At 50.6% G+C, this 16,022-nt stretch overlaps 1 protein-coding gene across 1 annotated transcript; it reads left to right on the top strand.

The window, feature by feature from the left end:
- The first annotated feature begins 5,200 nt into the window (after positions 1 to 5,200).
- Positions 5,201 to 12,604, top strand: ARL10 (ADP ribosylation factor like GTPase 10). The gene is made up of 4 exons (XM_033180116.1): positions 5,201 to 5,481; positions 6,104 to 6,305; positions 8,438 to 8,613; positions 11,273 to 12,604. The coding sequence occupies exons 1-4, from the start codon at positions 5,299 to 5,301 to the stop codon at positions 11,444 to 11,446; spliced, it is 735 nt and encodes a 244-aa protein (XP_033036007.1). The 5' UTR covers positions 5,201 to 5,298; the 3' UTR covers positions 11,447 to 12,604.
- The last annotated feature ends 3,418 nt before the right edge of the window (positions 12,605 to 16,022 follow it).

The raw sequence follows: 16,022 nt of genomic DNA, 5'->3' as shown, positions 1-16,022 counted from the left end.
CAATCTCGGCTCACAGTAACCTCTGCCTCCCAGTTTCAAGCGATTCTCCTGCCTCAGCCTCCCGAGTAGCTGGGACTACAGGCGCCTGCCACCATGCCCGGCTAATTTTTTGGATTTTCAGTAGAGATGGGGTTTCACCATGTTAGCCAGGATGGTCTCAATCTCCTGACCTCATGAGCCGACTGCCTCGGCCTCCCAAAGTGCTGGGATTACAGGCGTGAGCCACCACCCTGGCCAAACTTTTAATCTTAGCAATTTTGTGGGTTTTTCCCCTCTAAGTGGGTGTATTTTTGAGGAGAAGCTAATTTTTTTTTTCTTTTTTCTTTTTTTTTTTTTTTTTTTGAGATGGAGTCTTGCTCTGTCACCCAGGCTGGAGTACAGTGGTGCAATCTCAGCTCACTGCAATCTCTGCCTCCCAGGTTTAAGCGATTTTCCTGCCTTAGCCTCCTGAGTAGCTGGGATTACAGGCAGGTGCCACCAGGCCTGGCTAATTTTTGTAGAGATGGGGTTTCACCATGTTAGCCAGGCTATTCCTGAACTCCTGACTTCAGGTGATCTTTCCGCCTCAGCCTCCCAAAGTGCTGGGATTATAGGCGTGAGCCACCACGCCCGGACCAAGGAGGAGCTAATTCTTTTAATGCCTAGATTCCCAAGCAAGCCTTCTTCCTCAAGTAAACTATTTTGCTAAATGGTTTGATTTTGTAGGCTTCCTGTAGGGAGGATTAAGTCACAACCGAATCACAAGACTTAAGAATGGCCCCTCCTGGCCAGGCGTGGTAACTCACGCCTGTAATCCCAGCACTTCGGGAGGCTGAGGCGGGTGGATCACGTGAGGACAAGAGTTCAAGGCCAGCCTGGCCAACATAACAAAACCCTGTCTCTACTAAAAATACAAAAATTAACTGGGTGTGGTGGTGGGGTCCTGTTAATAGCAACTACTCAAGAGGCGGAGGTAGGAGAATCACTTGAACCTGGGAGGCGGAGGTTGCAGTGAGCTGAGATTGTGCCACTGCGCTCCAGCCTGGGAGACAAACTCCATCTCAAAAAAAACAAAAAAGGAAAGGAAAAGGTACAGGGAAAGAGAGACAGGGTGGCAAGACTCCCTCTGAAAGACCTAAGAAGATGATTACTCACTCAGGAGGCAGGAAAGGTGAGGCAAGGCCAAATCAGACCTCGGGGTCTTCAAATTAGACCCTGAGGAGCCTTCATTTCTTAAGAGATCAAGGTGCTTTTCTTTGAAATGACACAAAATCTACAGGAGTGCTAAAATTAAATCCCTGTGAGGATTGTTTCTCTTTTTTTTTTTTTTTAAAGACAGGATCTCATTCTGTCACCCAGGCTGGAGTGCAGTGGCACGAAAACAGCTCACTGCAGCCTCTAACGCCTGTGCTCGAGTAATCCTCCTGCCTCAACCTCCCCAGTAGCTGGAATTACAGGTACGTGCCACCACACCCAGCTAATTTTTTTATTTTTTATAGAGACGGCGTTTGATTACATTCACCAAGCTAGTCTCAAACTCCTGGCTTCAAGCAATCTTCTCACCTCAACCTCCGAAATCACGGGCACTAGCACTACAGGCGTAAGTTATGTTAGCCTGGTTTTTCTTTAACGGACAGGGTCTCATTATGTTGCCCAGGGCAGTCTCAAACTCCCAGGCTCAAGCAATCCTTCCCACTCAGTTTCCTAAGTAGCTGTGACTACAGGCCCATGCCACCACACACCTGGCTTGATTTTTAATTATCTGACAGCAAAGTGCTGAATACATTAATTGGTGCTAAATTTTTCTCTTTGGAGGCCTTGGGCTCCTGTCTTGCCAGTGAGCTGATCCCTCAAGGCTGAGCTCCTGGCTCCACCAGGAGTTGAAAGCCATCTAGAAGCTCCCCAGGTATACAGGTGGTGAAAACAAGTTTCAAGCAAAAGGACTGACCAGGGTGTGTGTGTTTGGAGAGGAGGGGGCAGGGGGCCTGCACACTTTCCCTGACTCATTTCCTCATAGAGGTACTTATTTACACTAGAACAGGGACTTTCAAAGTAGTTTTTATTATCACATCCCAAAGTAAGAAATACTTTTTACGTGGTGCTCAGTACAAATACACATTCACAAAATTCATAAAATGCTGGTGTTTTCCATTCTATTCCTTTTTTTTTTTTTTTGAGACAGAGTCTCACTCTGTTGCCCAGGCTGGAGTGCAGTGGCCTGATCTCGGCTCACTGCAACTCCACCTCCCAGGTTCAAGTGATTCTCCTACCTCAGCCTCCCAAGTGGCTGGGACCACAGGTGCCCACCACCACGCCAATTTGTGTGTGTGTGTGTGTGTGTGTGACAGAGTTTCACTCTTGTTGCCCAGGCTGGAGTGCAATGGCACAATCTCAGCTCACTGCAACCTCCGTCTCCCGGGTTCAGGTGATTCTTCTGCTTTAGCCTCCCAAGTAGCTGGGACTAAAGGCACACACCACCACGCCCAGCTAATTTTGTATTTTTAGTAGAGACGGGGTGTCATCATGTGGTCAGGCAGGTCTCGAACTCCCGACCTCAAGTGATCCACCTGTCTCGGCCTCCCAAAGTGCTGGGATTACAGGCATGAGCCACCGCACCCAGTTTTTTTTTGTTTTTTTTTTTTTTTTTTTTTTTTTTTTGAGACAGAGTCTCACTCTGTTGCCCAGGCTGGAGTGCAGTAGCACGATTTTGGCTCACTGCAACCTCTGCCTCTCAGGTTCAAGAGATTACTGTGCCTCAGCCTCCTGAATAGCTGGGATTACAGGCGTGTGCCACCACGCTCAGCTAATTTTTGTATTTTTAGTAGAGATGAGGTTTCACCATGTTGGCCAGACTGGTTTCAAACTCCTGGCCTCAAGCAATCCACCCAGCTCAGACTCCCAAAGTACTGGGATTACAGGCGTGAGCCACCATGCCCGGCCGTCTATTTCATTTTCTAATTTAAAGTTGTATTGGCCGGGCGCAGTGGCTCAAGCCTGTAATCCCAGCACTTTGGGAGGCCGAGACGGGCGGATCACGAGGTCAGCAGTTCGAGACCATCCTGGCTAACACGGTGAAACCCCGTCTCTACTAAAAAATACAAAAAGCTAGCCGGGCGAGGTGGCTGGCGCCTGTAGTCCCACCTACTCGGGAGGCTGAGGCAGGAGAATGGCGTAAACCCGGGAGGCGGAGCTTGCAGTGAGCTGAGATCCAGCCACTGCACTCCAGCCTGGGTGACAGAGCGAGACTCCGTCTCAAAAAAAATAAAAATAAAAATAAATAAAGTTGTAGTAGCAACCCCTAAATTAATTTCATAACACACTAATAGTCTTGAACCAGTTTGAACCCCAGCCCTGGAGTCATACTCTTGGGCTCTCTCCTCAACCCTCACTCACTGTCCCCCAGAGGCCTGTTTTATTTGGATGGGGATTTTAGAAGGCAGGAGGCATGCTCAAACAGGCTGCTTCTGAGCTCCCCTCCCAGCCCTGCCCATCTGCAAAGAGAGTGGGTGAGGATGCTCCCTGCTTCCTGGGCTGGGGCCTGGCTCTGTAGGGTCAGCAGGTGACGTTGTTCTCTCCATTTCGCTGCCTCCTGCATCTTCTCAGTTGGTTCTATCCCTGGAGATAAGCGGTATTTATTATTCTGGAAGGTTCCAATGTTTAGCAATGTTAAATAGTTCCAGCAAGATAAGGGCTAAAGGTGTTCCCGATGGATTTTCTAACAAGGGATTTGTTGGAGACACAGGTGAAAACAGTTTCACTGGGTGCATGGGGCAAGGCATAGGAAGTGCACATTATTCAGGCGTGGGGCTGAAATGGACAAGAACAAGAGGTAATAACCAGAGTAGCCAGTTTTCTGAAGTGGGAGAAATCTGAGTATATGTGTGTGGGTTGCTAGAAAACACCAGGAGGTGGGGTGGGGGTAAGGAGTGAGAAGGGGTAGGGGGCAAATTGATTTCTAAGATAGTCCTCCCTGGTCCTACAAAATGGCATGGAGTGGCTTACAATAAAACCACATTCTGAAACCAATGTCAACACGCACCCCAGGGGCAACCATTAACCGTTGGGAAACTGGAGCCAGTGAGTAATTGCTCCAACCTCTCTTCCTTTCGAGAGGCCTTAGTGCCCTGAGAGGCCCCAATGGGATTCGGCCCAGAAGGTCCACAGCAGAGTCCTTGATGCTGCACCCTGTCATTGGCCTCCTTTCCTTCTTCCCTGTCCTACTCTGCTAATGTCCTTCTCCTGCCTCCAGACATCACTTCCCAAATAAACTACATCCATAGTCCTCCAAAAGTGTTAATACAGAAATACGGATGTAGCTAAAACATCACTATCTGGGAGGAGAGGAGCATACATATGTAGCCAAAGGGAAAGGGGGTCACATCAGAAGGAATAGGGGCTGGGACCCAGAGCCGGAGGTACACAGGAATCGGGAACTATAAGGAGGTGAAGAGTTGAGACAACATAAAGGGAAACAGGTAACCCTGCTGGGCCCTGAGAGCCACAGGCGGTCTCTCGACCCATGTACCCTACAGCCGGCTGTACATGGTGTCACCCCTTTGGAGAGCCAAAAGAACCTGACTGCTGTACTCAGGTCGTTTCTCCTCTTCTTCCTCCTCGTGCTACACACGTAGAAGCCTTGGCAGCCACTGGGGGGACCTAGAACAAGGCAGTCAGCTCTAAACATTCTGAACTTCTGACACTGCTTAATTCAGCCTGACCAGGACCCCAAGACAGCTGGGTCCAGGAGGCAGCGAAAGAAGGCTAGAGGTGGCGGGGAGCCAGGGACCTGGGTTCTATTCCTGCCTCTGCCACCCCATAGCCGTGTGATCTCCAGCGTCTTGCTTCAATTTCCTCCCCGAGGTCTTGAGAGATGACCAGGAGACAGATCGCTTGGGTTTGAACGCAGGCTACACCGAAGCACTACGATGCGGCGTTGGGCGGGTTACTTAACTCTTGGGCCTCGGTTTTCCCTTTTGCGTGGTACCGTTGTACGGGGTAACCGAGAAAAGCCGTGAGCTAACCCCTGGTGGTTGCCAGCAAGCACCGCCGTCTCCCGTCCTCCCCAGGCACAGCCTCTCCTCCCCACACCCCGCACCTGGCACGGGGAGCGGAGGTCCCTGCGCGCCTACCAGCGCCCCCCTACCCGCGCCGCCGGGTCCCAGGCAGCCAGCCGTGACAGCGGCGGTGCATTGTGGGGCTTGTAGTGCCGGACTGGGGCTGGGTGGGTGGGCGCGGCCGTGGCAGTCGCAGCGGGGCCATCTTCGGCGGGCTAGCGGGCTCGGCCTGTGCAGCCCGCACCTGCGCCCCTCGCCAGGCCCGATGGCGCCGCGGCCGCTGGGCCCCTTGGTGCTGGCGCTGGGCGGCGCCGCGGCGGTTCTGGGCTCGGTGCTCTTCATCCTCTGGAAGACCTACTTTGGCCGCGGCCGGGAGCGGCGCTGGGACCGGGGCGAGGCCTGGTGGGGCGCGGAAGCCGCCCGCCTCCCCGAGTGGGACGAGTGGGACGTGAGTGCCGGGCCTAGGTTCGCGAAAGGGCGGGCAAGCTGGGGCTGCGACTCCGCGCATGTGGCCAAGGGGTGTGACCGCGGCCCTGCTGGCGCCGGAAGCTCGGGGGGTCGAGGGCTTGGCAGCCGCAGCGCAGAGGCCCCGCGCGGGTGGCCGGTGAGAGCCCGGGAACCGAGGAACGGTTGGGCGTGTTTGGGTGTGTACGGCGCCGTGGAGCCGCGCCGTCGCTCCACGCCGTGGGGCTCGGGCGTTCCAGCGTTGGCCGGAGTTTGGAGGGCGCGGTTCGGGAGTATCCTGGGGCCCAGCTGGGTAGGCTCGCGCCCCTCCGGCGCCTGCGCAGTGCGCCCCGCCCCGGCAGATGTCGGGAGAAACCCCGTCCGCTCCCGCCTGCGGCTGGGACTCCGAGTCCGGGGAAGGAAGCAGGGCGCGCGAGCGTGAGGAGTTCGCCAAGGGTTTGGAACACAGGACTCCAAAGGCAGCGTTCGTCCCACTCATCCAGACCATGCCTGCCTGTCCCAGGACGGGTGGAAGGCGGGCCTGAGCCCTCTGGTGCCTTGGTCTTCCCTCGGGAAAGGTCCACCAGGAGGCCTCCAGCCGCAGCCTTACCTCCGCTTCCCCGCAGCCCGAGGACGAGGAGGACGAGGAGCCGGCGCTGGAGGAGCTGGAACAGCGCGAGGTGCTGGTGCTGGGGCTGGATGGCGCGGGCAAAAGCACGTTCCTGCGCGTGCTGTCGGGGAAGCCACCGCTGGAAGGCCACATCCCCACCTGGGGCTTCAACTCCGTGCGTCTGCCCACCAAGGACTTTGAGGTGGACCTGCTAGAAAGTGAGCGGACACCCTACCCCATCTCCCTGTCTCCTCTACTGGACCTGTCCTGGATTCTCGCAGGGAAGGGGGCTTCCAAAATGCATGTCTAAGCAGCACATTCCCGTGTACGAATCCTTCCTACCCCTCTCTGGGGCACAGGATTCAGTCCACGCTCTGTGCTCTGACATTTAGGGCCCTTCTTGATCGGGCCTCTCCAGTTGCACCGCCTGCTCCATCACCCCTACCAAAGTCGATAGGCCTAACACAGAGATACTAACAGCTAAGGGTTCATAATGCCAAGCACTTGACAGGCATTGCTTAAGAAAACTCCCCTAAACAATTACATAAAACTAGAATCAGTCACTACACTATCTCCAGAGAAAAATGAGTTCCAGCAGTAGTATCATGAATCCAGGGTCACCCACCTTTCTAGTGTTCTTTTTTTTTTTTTTTTGAGATGGAGTCTCACTGTGACACCCAGGCTGGAGGGCAATGGTGCAATCTCGGCTCACTGCAACTTCCGCCTCCCGGATTCAAGGGATTCTCCAGCCTCAGCCTCCGGAGCAGCTGGGATTGCATGCGCCCGCCACCACGCCCAGCTAATTTTTGTACTTTTAGAGGAGATGGGGTTTCACCATGTTGGTCAGGCTAGTCTTGAACTCCTGACGTTAAGTGATCCGCCCCCTTCGACCTCCCAAAGTGCTGGGACTGCAGGCGTAAGCCACCGCGCCCGACCTTTCTAGTCTTTTTTTTTTTTTTTTTCAGACAGGGTCTCTCTTGCCCAGGCTGGAGTGCAGTGAGCAGTGGCACACCCTCCCGCACCATGTCTGGCCCAATCTAGTGTCATCTTTCCTCTAAGCACCACAGTCTCCTCTTTGGTCTTCCTGCTTCCCCTTCTGTCCCTAGTGTCAGCTGGAGAAAGCCCATGTCAGGTCATGTCACTCTTGCTTAAAGCCCTTAGTGGTCTCCCCACCCCCTCACTGTGGTCTTTGGCCCTATGTGGCCCGTCCCAGCTAGCCTCACAGCCATATCTTTCTCCTTCTTGCAGTGCCTCAGCACCCCAGCCTTCTTTCTGTTTTGCAGACACTTCCAGCTTGCTCTCCCCTCTGTCTGGAATGCTTTCCTCTGCCTCTTCCCATGGCTGGCTCCTTCTCATCATCCCATACTCAGCTCACATGCCACTTGCTTGATGAGACCTACCCAGACCACCCAATCCAGGGCCAACCCCTGTTCCACCTCAGCCACTTTCCCTTTTTTCTGTTTTATTTCCTTCCTTTCTGAAATGTGTTGATGTCATTGCCATGTCCTTCCCAGTTAGGGAGGGAACTCCTTGGTGCAGGGCCCCTGCCTGCCTTGCTCACCTCTGTATCCCCAGCACCCAGATCAGTGCTTGGCACCTAGCAAGCACTCAGTAAATACTTGTTGAGTGCCTGCTATGTGCCAGGCATTGTGCTGAGGGCTTTGTGGGGATCCAGAGGTATGTGTCTCTGACTCTCACAGCTTAGAATCCACAAGTGTCAGAAGCATAGCCAGAAACACTAGGGTGCGGGGTGACCAATGGGACTAGTGCAGAGGAGCACAGAGGAACAGAAAGGTGACCCAGGCTGGGGGACTGTGTTGGCAACCATGTGTTCGTAGGATGGAGTATGACATTTCCAAGGGAAAAGAAAGGGATGGGGAAACTGAATGGAGAATGGTTGTATATAGGCAGGGCAGGGGGTCCTGAGTTTTCTAGACAATAGGACTCTTGGCTCCTATCACAGCCATCACTCACAGTTTCGAACCTGTGAGAGAAAGCTAAGAATTAGCAAGAGGCAAAGCAAGACAGCCCAGGGGAAAGAACTGAAGAGTCCCATTTATTGAGCACCTATGTGTCAGTCCTGTGAAAGGTACATTGCACATGGTACCTGTGGGTTTTACTGCAACCTGTTAGGACAGTTCAGGGAGGAGACTGGTGTTTAAAGCTAGGGACTTGCCCCAGGAGACCCACCTGTCAGAGCTGGAGCTGCATCTCGTCTGAGTAGCCGCGGACACTTTCCCTTGCCCCTGGCCGGTGGAAGCTCACCAAGCTAGGAGCAGGGTGGGGTGGGGGCTGTGGGCAGTGAGCCAGAGCCCTGGACGCTCTGAGCTGGCCCCTGGCCTCTCCTCAGTTGGTGGCAGCCAGAACCTGCGCTTCTACTGGAAGGAGTTTGTGAACGAGGTGGATGTGCTGGTGTTTGTGGTGGACTCAGCGGACCGACTGCGACTGCCCTGGGCCCGACAGGAGCTGCACAAGCTGCTGGACAAGGACCCTGACCTGCCTGTCGTGGTGGTGGCCAACAAGCAGGTGAGGGCTGTGGGAGGGCAGCTCAGTCCAGGGGATATCCACTTAGAGATGCTTGGGCAGGGGCAAGGAGCGCTGCCTGGGCCCATGGCCTAGAGAGGTTGGCTGAGATGCTGCCCCTACCTCTTCTACCTATGCCTTGTCCTGATCCCTGCCTCTGTCTTCCTTCCTCTTAGCCTCCCTATCATCTCGCACCCTGGAGAGATGAGAAAAATAATTATTAAGTGCCTCCTACATGCCAGGCATGGTGTTTTTTGTTTGTTTGTTTGTTTTCTTTGAGGCAGTGTCTTACTCTGTTGCCCAGGCTGGAATGCAGTGGTATGATCTCAGCTCACTGCAACCTCCACCTCCCAGGTTCAAGCAATTCTTGTGCCTCAGCCTTCCGAGTAGCTGGGATTACAGACATGTGCCACCACACCCAGCCAATTTTTCTATTTTTAGTAGAGGCGGAGTTTTGCCATGTTGGCCAGGCTGGTCTTGAACTCCTGACCTCAAGTGATCTGCCCACCTCAGCTTCCCAAAGTGCTGGAATTATAGGCATTAGCCACTGTGTCTGGCCCCCAGGTACGGTTTTGAATAACATTTCTTCTTATGCTTCTGTTCAGCCTATAAAGTATGGGATGTTATTCCATTTTATAGATGAGAGAAGTTTTGTAATCTTTCCAAGGTTGTACATCTTGAGAGTAATAGAATTGGTCCAGGCGTGGTGGCTGAAACCTCTACCCCCAACACTTTGAGGCCAAGGAAGGTGGATCGTTTGTTTCCAGGAGTTCGAGACCAGCCTGGGCAACATGGCGAAACTCTGTCTCTACAAGAAAATGCAAAAAATTAACTGGGTATGGTGGTGCCTGCCTATAGTCCCAGCTACTTTGGAGGCTGAGGTAGAAAGATCACTTGAACCCGGGAGGTCGAGGCTGCAGTGAGCTGTGATCACACTCTAGCCTGGGTGACACAGCGAGACCCTATCTCAAAAAAAAAAAAAAAAAATAGTAGAATTGAGAATGTCTAATTCTAAAGCTGTACCTTTTCCACTCTGCTATTCCCTTGCAAATTCTGGCTCTAGATCAGAGAGCTGAAGCTGGTAACTGATGAGAGGTAGAAGAAGTAAATAATTACAGCTAACACTTATTGTGTGCTTACAGTGTGCCATACATGTGGTAAGCACCTGACAATCATGACCTCACTTCAGCCCTCCAAAAACCCCGTGATGGGCCCTGCTGTTAGCACTAAATACCTGGAGCTGCAGCTGGTATGTGGCAAAGCCAACCTGAAGTCAGATATTCTTCAAAGTTCTTCCTCTAAACCAGTATGCTGCACCTCTCGTGGGTGCCAGAGAGTCGCCTTGGGCCCAGGAACCCTCAATGTCACAGACCTTGGGTCCCATTCTCAATATCAGGTGAAACTGCCAGAGTACAGAGTCTGATCCTATTTCCTGTGGCCTGAACTCAGGTGCCTCTGAGAGCTGTGGGACCCATTTCCAACTTGATGTGGAGAGAGGCTGTATGTCTTTGACCTCAGATTCCCCAACCTATTAGGAAACATTTGACAATTATTTCTAAATAGGGTGACTGTATGTCCTTTTCTGTCCAAGACAATCCCCATATATGACTATTAATAGTGCCTGCTCTGAGCCTCACACTACCCCAGTTTGGACCAGGAATCACATCATATTCTATTTATAAACTAATTTATAGCAGTTTTGAACCTGTAGGAGACAACATCTAAGGTCCCAGCAGTCTCTCAATTGCTCCAGGAAGAATCATTTCAATCTTGGGCCAGGGTTGAAATTACAATGTACCATCACCAGCCATGCCGTGTAGTGGTCTCTTGTTTTCCTCCAGCTAGTTTCTAGAGGTCTTGTCTGGAAGTGACCCTACTGTATCATCTCTCCATGACTGAGTTTAGGAAACTTGGTTATCAAACCAACCTGAGTTGGAACCTGGCTCTGCCACTTATCACTGTTACCTTAGCTCAATGATTTCAGCTCCCTGAGCTAATTTTCTCATCAATTAAGTGTGGACTGTGAAAATTAAGCTAAGTATATAAGGGCCTATCTACAACGCTTGACACATAGAAAGTGCTCTGTTTCTGGCTGGGCGTGGTGGCTCATGCCTGTAATCCCAGCACTTTGGGAGGCTGAGGCGGGTGGATCACCTAAGGTCAGGAGTTCGAGACCAGCCTGGCTAACAAGGCGAAACCCTGTCTCTACTAAAAATACAAAAATTAGCCAGGCATGGTGGCTCACGCCTGTAGTCCCAGCTACTAGGGAGGCTGAAGCAGGAGAATCGCTTCAGGATTCCACCACAGGAGGTAGAGGTTGCAGTGAGCCAAGATCGTGCCACTGCAGTCCAGCCTGGGTGACAGAGCAAAACTCCGTCTCAAAACAAAAAAAGAAAGTGCTCTGTTTCTTACCACAGTGACTGTGGTAATGCAATGAAATTACCACAGTGATGATGCAATGAAAAGAGGTTGGTACAAAGGTGAACCCAGGGTGAGGGAGAGAGTACTGAGTTTAGATCAAGGGGTCCAGAGGCTACTTCTTGGAACTTGGGGCCTGATATTCCCAGGGATAGCCTAAGAACAGTGTATTTCATGAATGACAAGGGTGTGAGTGTGTTACGAAATGCTGCCAGCTGTGTTCTGACTTCTCTGTCTCACCCAGGACCTGAGCGAGGCCATGAGTATGGTGGAGCTGCAGCGGGAGCTGGGCCTACAGGCTATCGATAACCAGCGGGAGGTTTTCCTCTTGGCAGCCAGCATTGCCCCTGCAGGACCCAGCTTCGAAGAGCCTGGCACTGTTCACATCTGGAAACTGCTCTTGGAGCTTCTCTCCTAGGCTGGAGCTCTCCTGCTCGCCACCTGCCTGTCAAGACCACAGTTGTACTGCTGCTGTTTCATTGCCAGACTGGGCCTGGGGCAAGAGACACATGACAGCATTTCTCTTCTGCCCTCCTTTCCCTCTCAAGAGCAGGGCGTGGGCAAGGCCAAGAACCATGCAGAAGCTTTCCTGGTGAGGTGGCCGTGAAGCCGAAGCTGGGAGGTGGGTGAGACAGAGGGTGGGGAGGATAGTGTCTAGCTCATTCCAGGCTGGAATGTGGATCCAGCTTTCCCTTGTCTTACCTGTACAGTGAGATGCTCAGTGGGCTCAGTCCTCCGCTGCGGGTCCCGGTAGCTGAGGAACCAGTGTAGGTGTCAGAAATGTTCCTAGAGCCTCAAGGTCTCTCCCAGTCTAGACTGTTCCCTCCTGGTGACGTCATGCCTTTCTCACGTGGGCAGCTTCTGAGTGGTAACACAGCCAGCCTTTGTTCCCAGTCCTGCATTGTACAGCCCCAGCTCCACCTAAATGACTTGTGGCCTTGTGCAATCTCTGCCTCTCTGGCCCCAGGGCCATTATTTTTAAAGGGAGGTGATTTCCCAATTCGGAGATGCCTTTCCCAGCCATGGGAGTATGAAGTGCTAGGATGAACCTGGCAATCCTAGCAAGGAGCTTTCTGAAGACCTCCCTGCTTTTCCCTGAGCCCAGGCCTGGCCTGCCAGCCTCTTGACTACAGAATAACATATTCACCCACCAAACAGAAAAAGTGAAGGCTGGGTTTTTTTCCCTTCTAATCTGGAGACAAGCTGCTGCTCTTGTACTAACTGTGCCAATGCCCATGTTTACATAAGTCAGGGGAATGAAGGAGCCTGTGTCCCTGGGACGACAGTCAACTGGAGCTAGGTGTTGACCTCAGAACTGCATTTTATTTATTTATAAGAGGAACAGGCCAGAGTTCTAGGCTCTGTTTCTAGGTGCTGTTATCAAAACCCCAGATGATAGTGATAGAAAATTTGGAACTTAGGAAAATAGCTGGAATCATGAATGACAATGAGATAACATACAGATGTCAATGGAGACAACGTTGTAGTTCCTCCTCCCACCAGGCTTTGAGGCTGTCTTCGATGTCATAGTACTTTACATGGATTCACATGAACTAAAACTCCACCACTTGGCCTAGGATGTTGAAAGGGTGCAAATTCCTTCTGGGTAGGTAAGAAATGGCTCTGGGAGAGGATTTCCCTTATGTGAATCTAGGTAAAAAGATGGAAAAAAAATTGTATTATGTGATCCTAATGACAGGAATAGCAGACCAGCCAACGGGGTGGCCTTGGGTACCTCACTCAGCCTTTCCGGGCCCAGTTTTTCCCCAGCGAAAGGCGAGTTGGACTGAGTTTCTGGAGTTCTCATCAGTGCACACTCCATGGTTCTCCAGTGCTTGGCCATCAGCCCAGTGTAAGGACTGGCTCTGTACTGACATGTATTGTTAGTACAGGCAAAGAGGAGCCTATTGTCTGTTAGGGACCACTAAATCAACAACCACAAAGGGATTTTTTTTTTTTTAAGAGGAGCTGTGCACCTCAGTTTGCTGTCTAGTTGAGAATAGAGATTGTGTGCCTTCATTTCATTTGACATTTACCCAGCATGCCTCAGTTCCACACTGTGACCAGTGCAAGAAGAAGAACTGTGATAAAAGCAGTTCAACAGGCCGCAAGGAGGGTGGGAACTTCTGAAGTCCAGAAGCGAGTGCGATCTTTGGAATAGAGGCTGCTGTGCCCTTGAGCGCCATGTAAAGAATCACTGTTCTTTAGAGTGCTGGTTCACTTTCTGCAGTAAGAAGTGGTTTATGTGCTCCTATGTAAAATTTTAAGGAAGGACTTGGGTTTTAGAGTAGCCTTTGAAACTTTGCTGGCAGCTTTTCATTTTGTCATTGGAAGGGTAAGAGACTTTTCTCCTTTGTTCTATGAACTTGTTCTTCAGCGCTTGAAGGTGTTAACAAAAAAAACCTTAGACAACTTCAACATAGTTTAAAAACTATATTCTGGTTTTGAGCAGAAAAAAGATGCATGAACTGGGTAGTACTTAGCGCCAAAAGCAATTCAGAATGCTCAGCCCCACAGCGTGTGCAGGCTACATTTATAGCCAGAGAAACGAAAATAACTCAGATTGCCTGATTGGCTGCAGTCTGGCATTTGTCTTATTTGAACATGTTTTAGCAGCCTTCAGCTGATGATTGACTGAAGGTTTGGCTGCTGTGATTGGCTAAAATTCGGCTACATGTTAGAAGAACATACTTTTAGGTTAGGTTATGAGTTGTTTACACTTTAAGTTACAATTCACTGTGTACAGAGGCAGCTTTAGGCCAGACTTAATTCAGCTTCACAGTATCCACCATTTTGCTCAGTCCCTTAATTTTGAGAGATTGACCAAAATCCCAGGCACTGACACCACCTTGTCACTATTTGACCTCATTATGGAACTCACAGTTTACAATGTTAAATCAGTTAGAGGATTCTTTATGTCTTCATGTTTTCGTTCCTCTAACCATAATGAGACCACTTGAGGTACAAAGGATGACGGCACTAGTGGACTTACGACTACAGCACATCAGTGAGGACCTTAGGATGGCCATCAGGGCATAATACCAAGAAACTGGAAGGCATTCCTAAAGATGAGTCTCCACAAACCAAACTGATCGGAATCAGACAACTCAAGGTCACAGTCACAATGATAAAAAATAGTTCAACAGCATTCAAGCTCTGTGGCTCATAGCCTGTTCGGGGTATAACGGCAATTAAGGACATAGTTCACTATGGAGTAACTGAATTTTAAGGTTTTTGATTTTTTAGTTAGCTTCATAACAAAAGTCATAGTGATTGGGATACCCACTAAAGGAAAGATCAAGATTAGAAAACCTTGAACGGCTCAGCTTGCTATCTACTATTCAGGATGCCTGCAAACCGACCACTAGCTGTTCTGCAAACACATTACATGTTCCTTTTCCCTGAGAAATGTCCTTGATGTGTTTGGTGGCAGTATCTACAGAAGCGGCAGCCACCACCGCCTTTTTAAGCTTTCCATAGTAGTAGAATCGGGAAAGATAAGCACAGCGTTCGGTTTTGTTCAGCACCACACACAAGCTCCCAGCTGGGCAAAGGAAATCTAAAGCTGCATGAAGTTCCATTAAGTGTTTTTGTTGAACACCGATGGCCTCATCCATCCATCTGTGGCTTCTACCAGTGTGAATCTCCATGCTACAAAATTTTTTCAATTTAGCATTTACTTTAATTTCCATACAGTTGGCACCCCACTGCCACGGCAGGTGAGTCCCAGGAACCCCACTGGAACATCTGCTCGGTGGAAACTTACTCATCATCTGTCTCAAGGCCGGTATTCATTTTAGTCTTGGACCTCTGATTATGGGGACTTTCAGGGAAAGCTGTTTGCAAGGCGAGTGTGAATCAGGCGAAACAGCAAGATCTGAAGTCAGGACAGAGTAAGCAAATTATCCACAGACCTCATATGTACCCTCTGAAGCTGGAAAGTGGGGGCCACCTGGTAGCATTTGAGCAGGGGTCACTTACATTCCACCATAAGTCTGCACAGCTCCAAAACAAGATCCAGTGGGGAACTTGTTTTTTTGTGGTCCCTTTATAGCATGCTGTAAGGGTGCATAACAACAGCCAGTGAGAAGGGACCCTACTGGATTTAACCCAGTGACATTATATAAGCAATCGCTTGGAGCCACATAGATAGTTCCCAGGTCCTGAACATGTGACGCCTGAAAGCATAGGTGTAGGCAGTATTCCTTGCATAGGCATTACCTGGACAGGTTTTCCATATTGGCACTTATTAATTGAAAAGGTCAGAGTACCACCACTTCCAGTGAGCGTAGGGAAGCAAGTAGTGGTGTTTAGAATATCAAGGTTAGCTGCTGGGCGCGGTAGCTCACACCTGTAATCCCAGCACTTTGGGAGGCTGAGGCAGGCGGATCACGAGGTCAGGAGATCGAGACCATCCTGATTAACATGGTGAAACCCCTTCTCTACTAAGAAATACAAAAAATTAGCCGGGGGTGGCGGCACACGCCTGTAATCCCAGCTACTTGGGAGGCTGAGGCAGGAGAATTGCTTAAACCCGGGCGGCGGAGGTTGCAGTGAGCCAAGATCGCACACTGTACTCCAGCCTGGGAGACAGAGTGAGACTACTCTGTCTCAAAAAAAAAAAAAAAAAAAAAAAAGGGTTAGCATTCCACTCTTCCTTTGGGGTTTGGGGTTTGGGGTTTTGGGGTGACTCATTGGGAACATGGAGAGATACTGGCATTAATGGAATCGTTTCCTGATTTTGGCATTAACTCAGACCCAACAGTTACTCCAGTTACTTGCTAGAGCATTAGCTTTTGCTAAAGCCAGCCCCAGATTATGGTCCCATGGATTTTCCCATAAAGAAAGGGAAAGGATTTGGGGGCAGAAAATAGGAAATAGAGGGGAAAAGATAAGATTTTTGTGATTGCAGTGAAGTCTTCATCCACAATCTAGGGAAAGCTGTTCATGTCTAGGATACCATCTGCTTCTGGGGAAAAACTTCCCTGGTTAGC

The sequence above is a fragment of the Trachypithecus francoisi genome, unplaced genomic scaffold (genome assembly GCF_009764315.1).
Source record: "Trachypithecus francoisi isolate TF-2019V2 unplaced genomic scaffold, Tfra_2.0 Lachesis_group2, whole genome shotgun sequence".
Taxonomy (NCBI): domain Eukaryota; kingdom Metazoa; phylum Chordata; class Mammalia; order Primates; family Cercopithecidae; genus Trachypithecus; species Trachypithecus francoisi.
The sequence above is the reverse complement of the archived record's forward strand: the minus strand, read 5'-3'. Positions and strand labels throughout refer to the sequence as shown.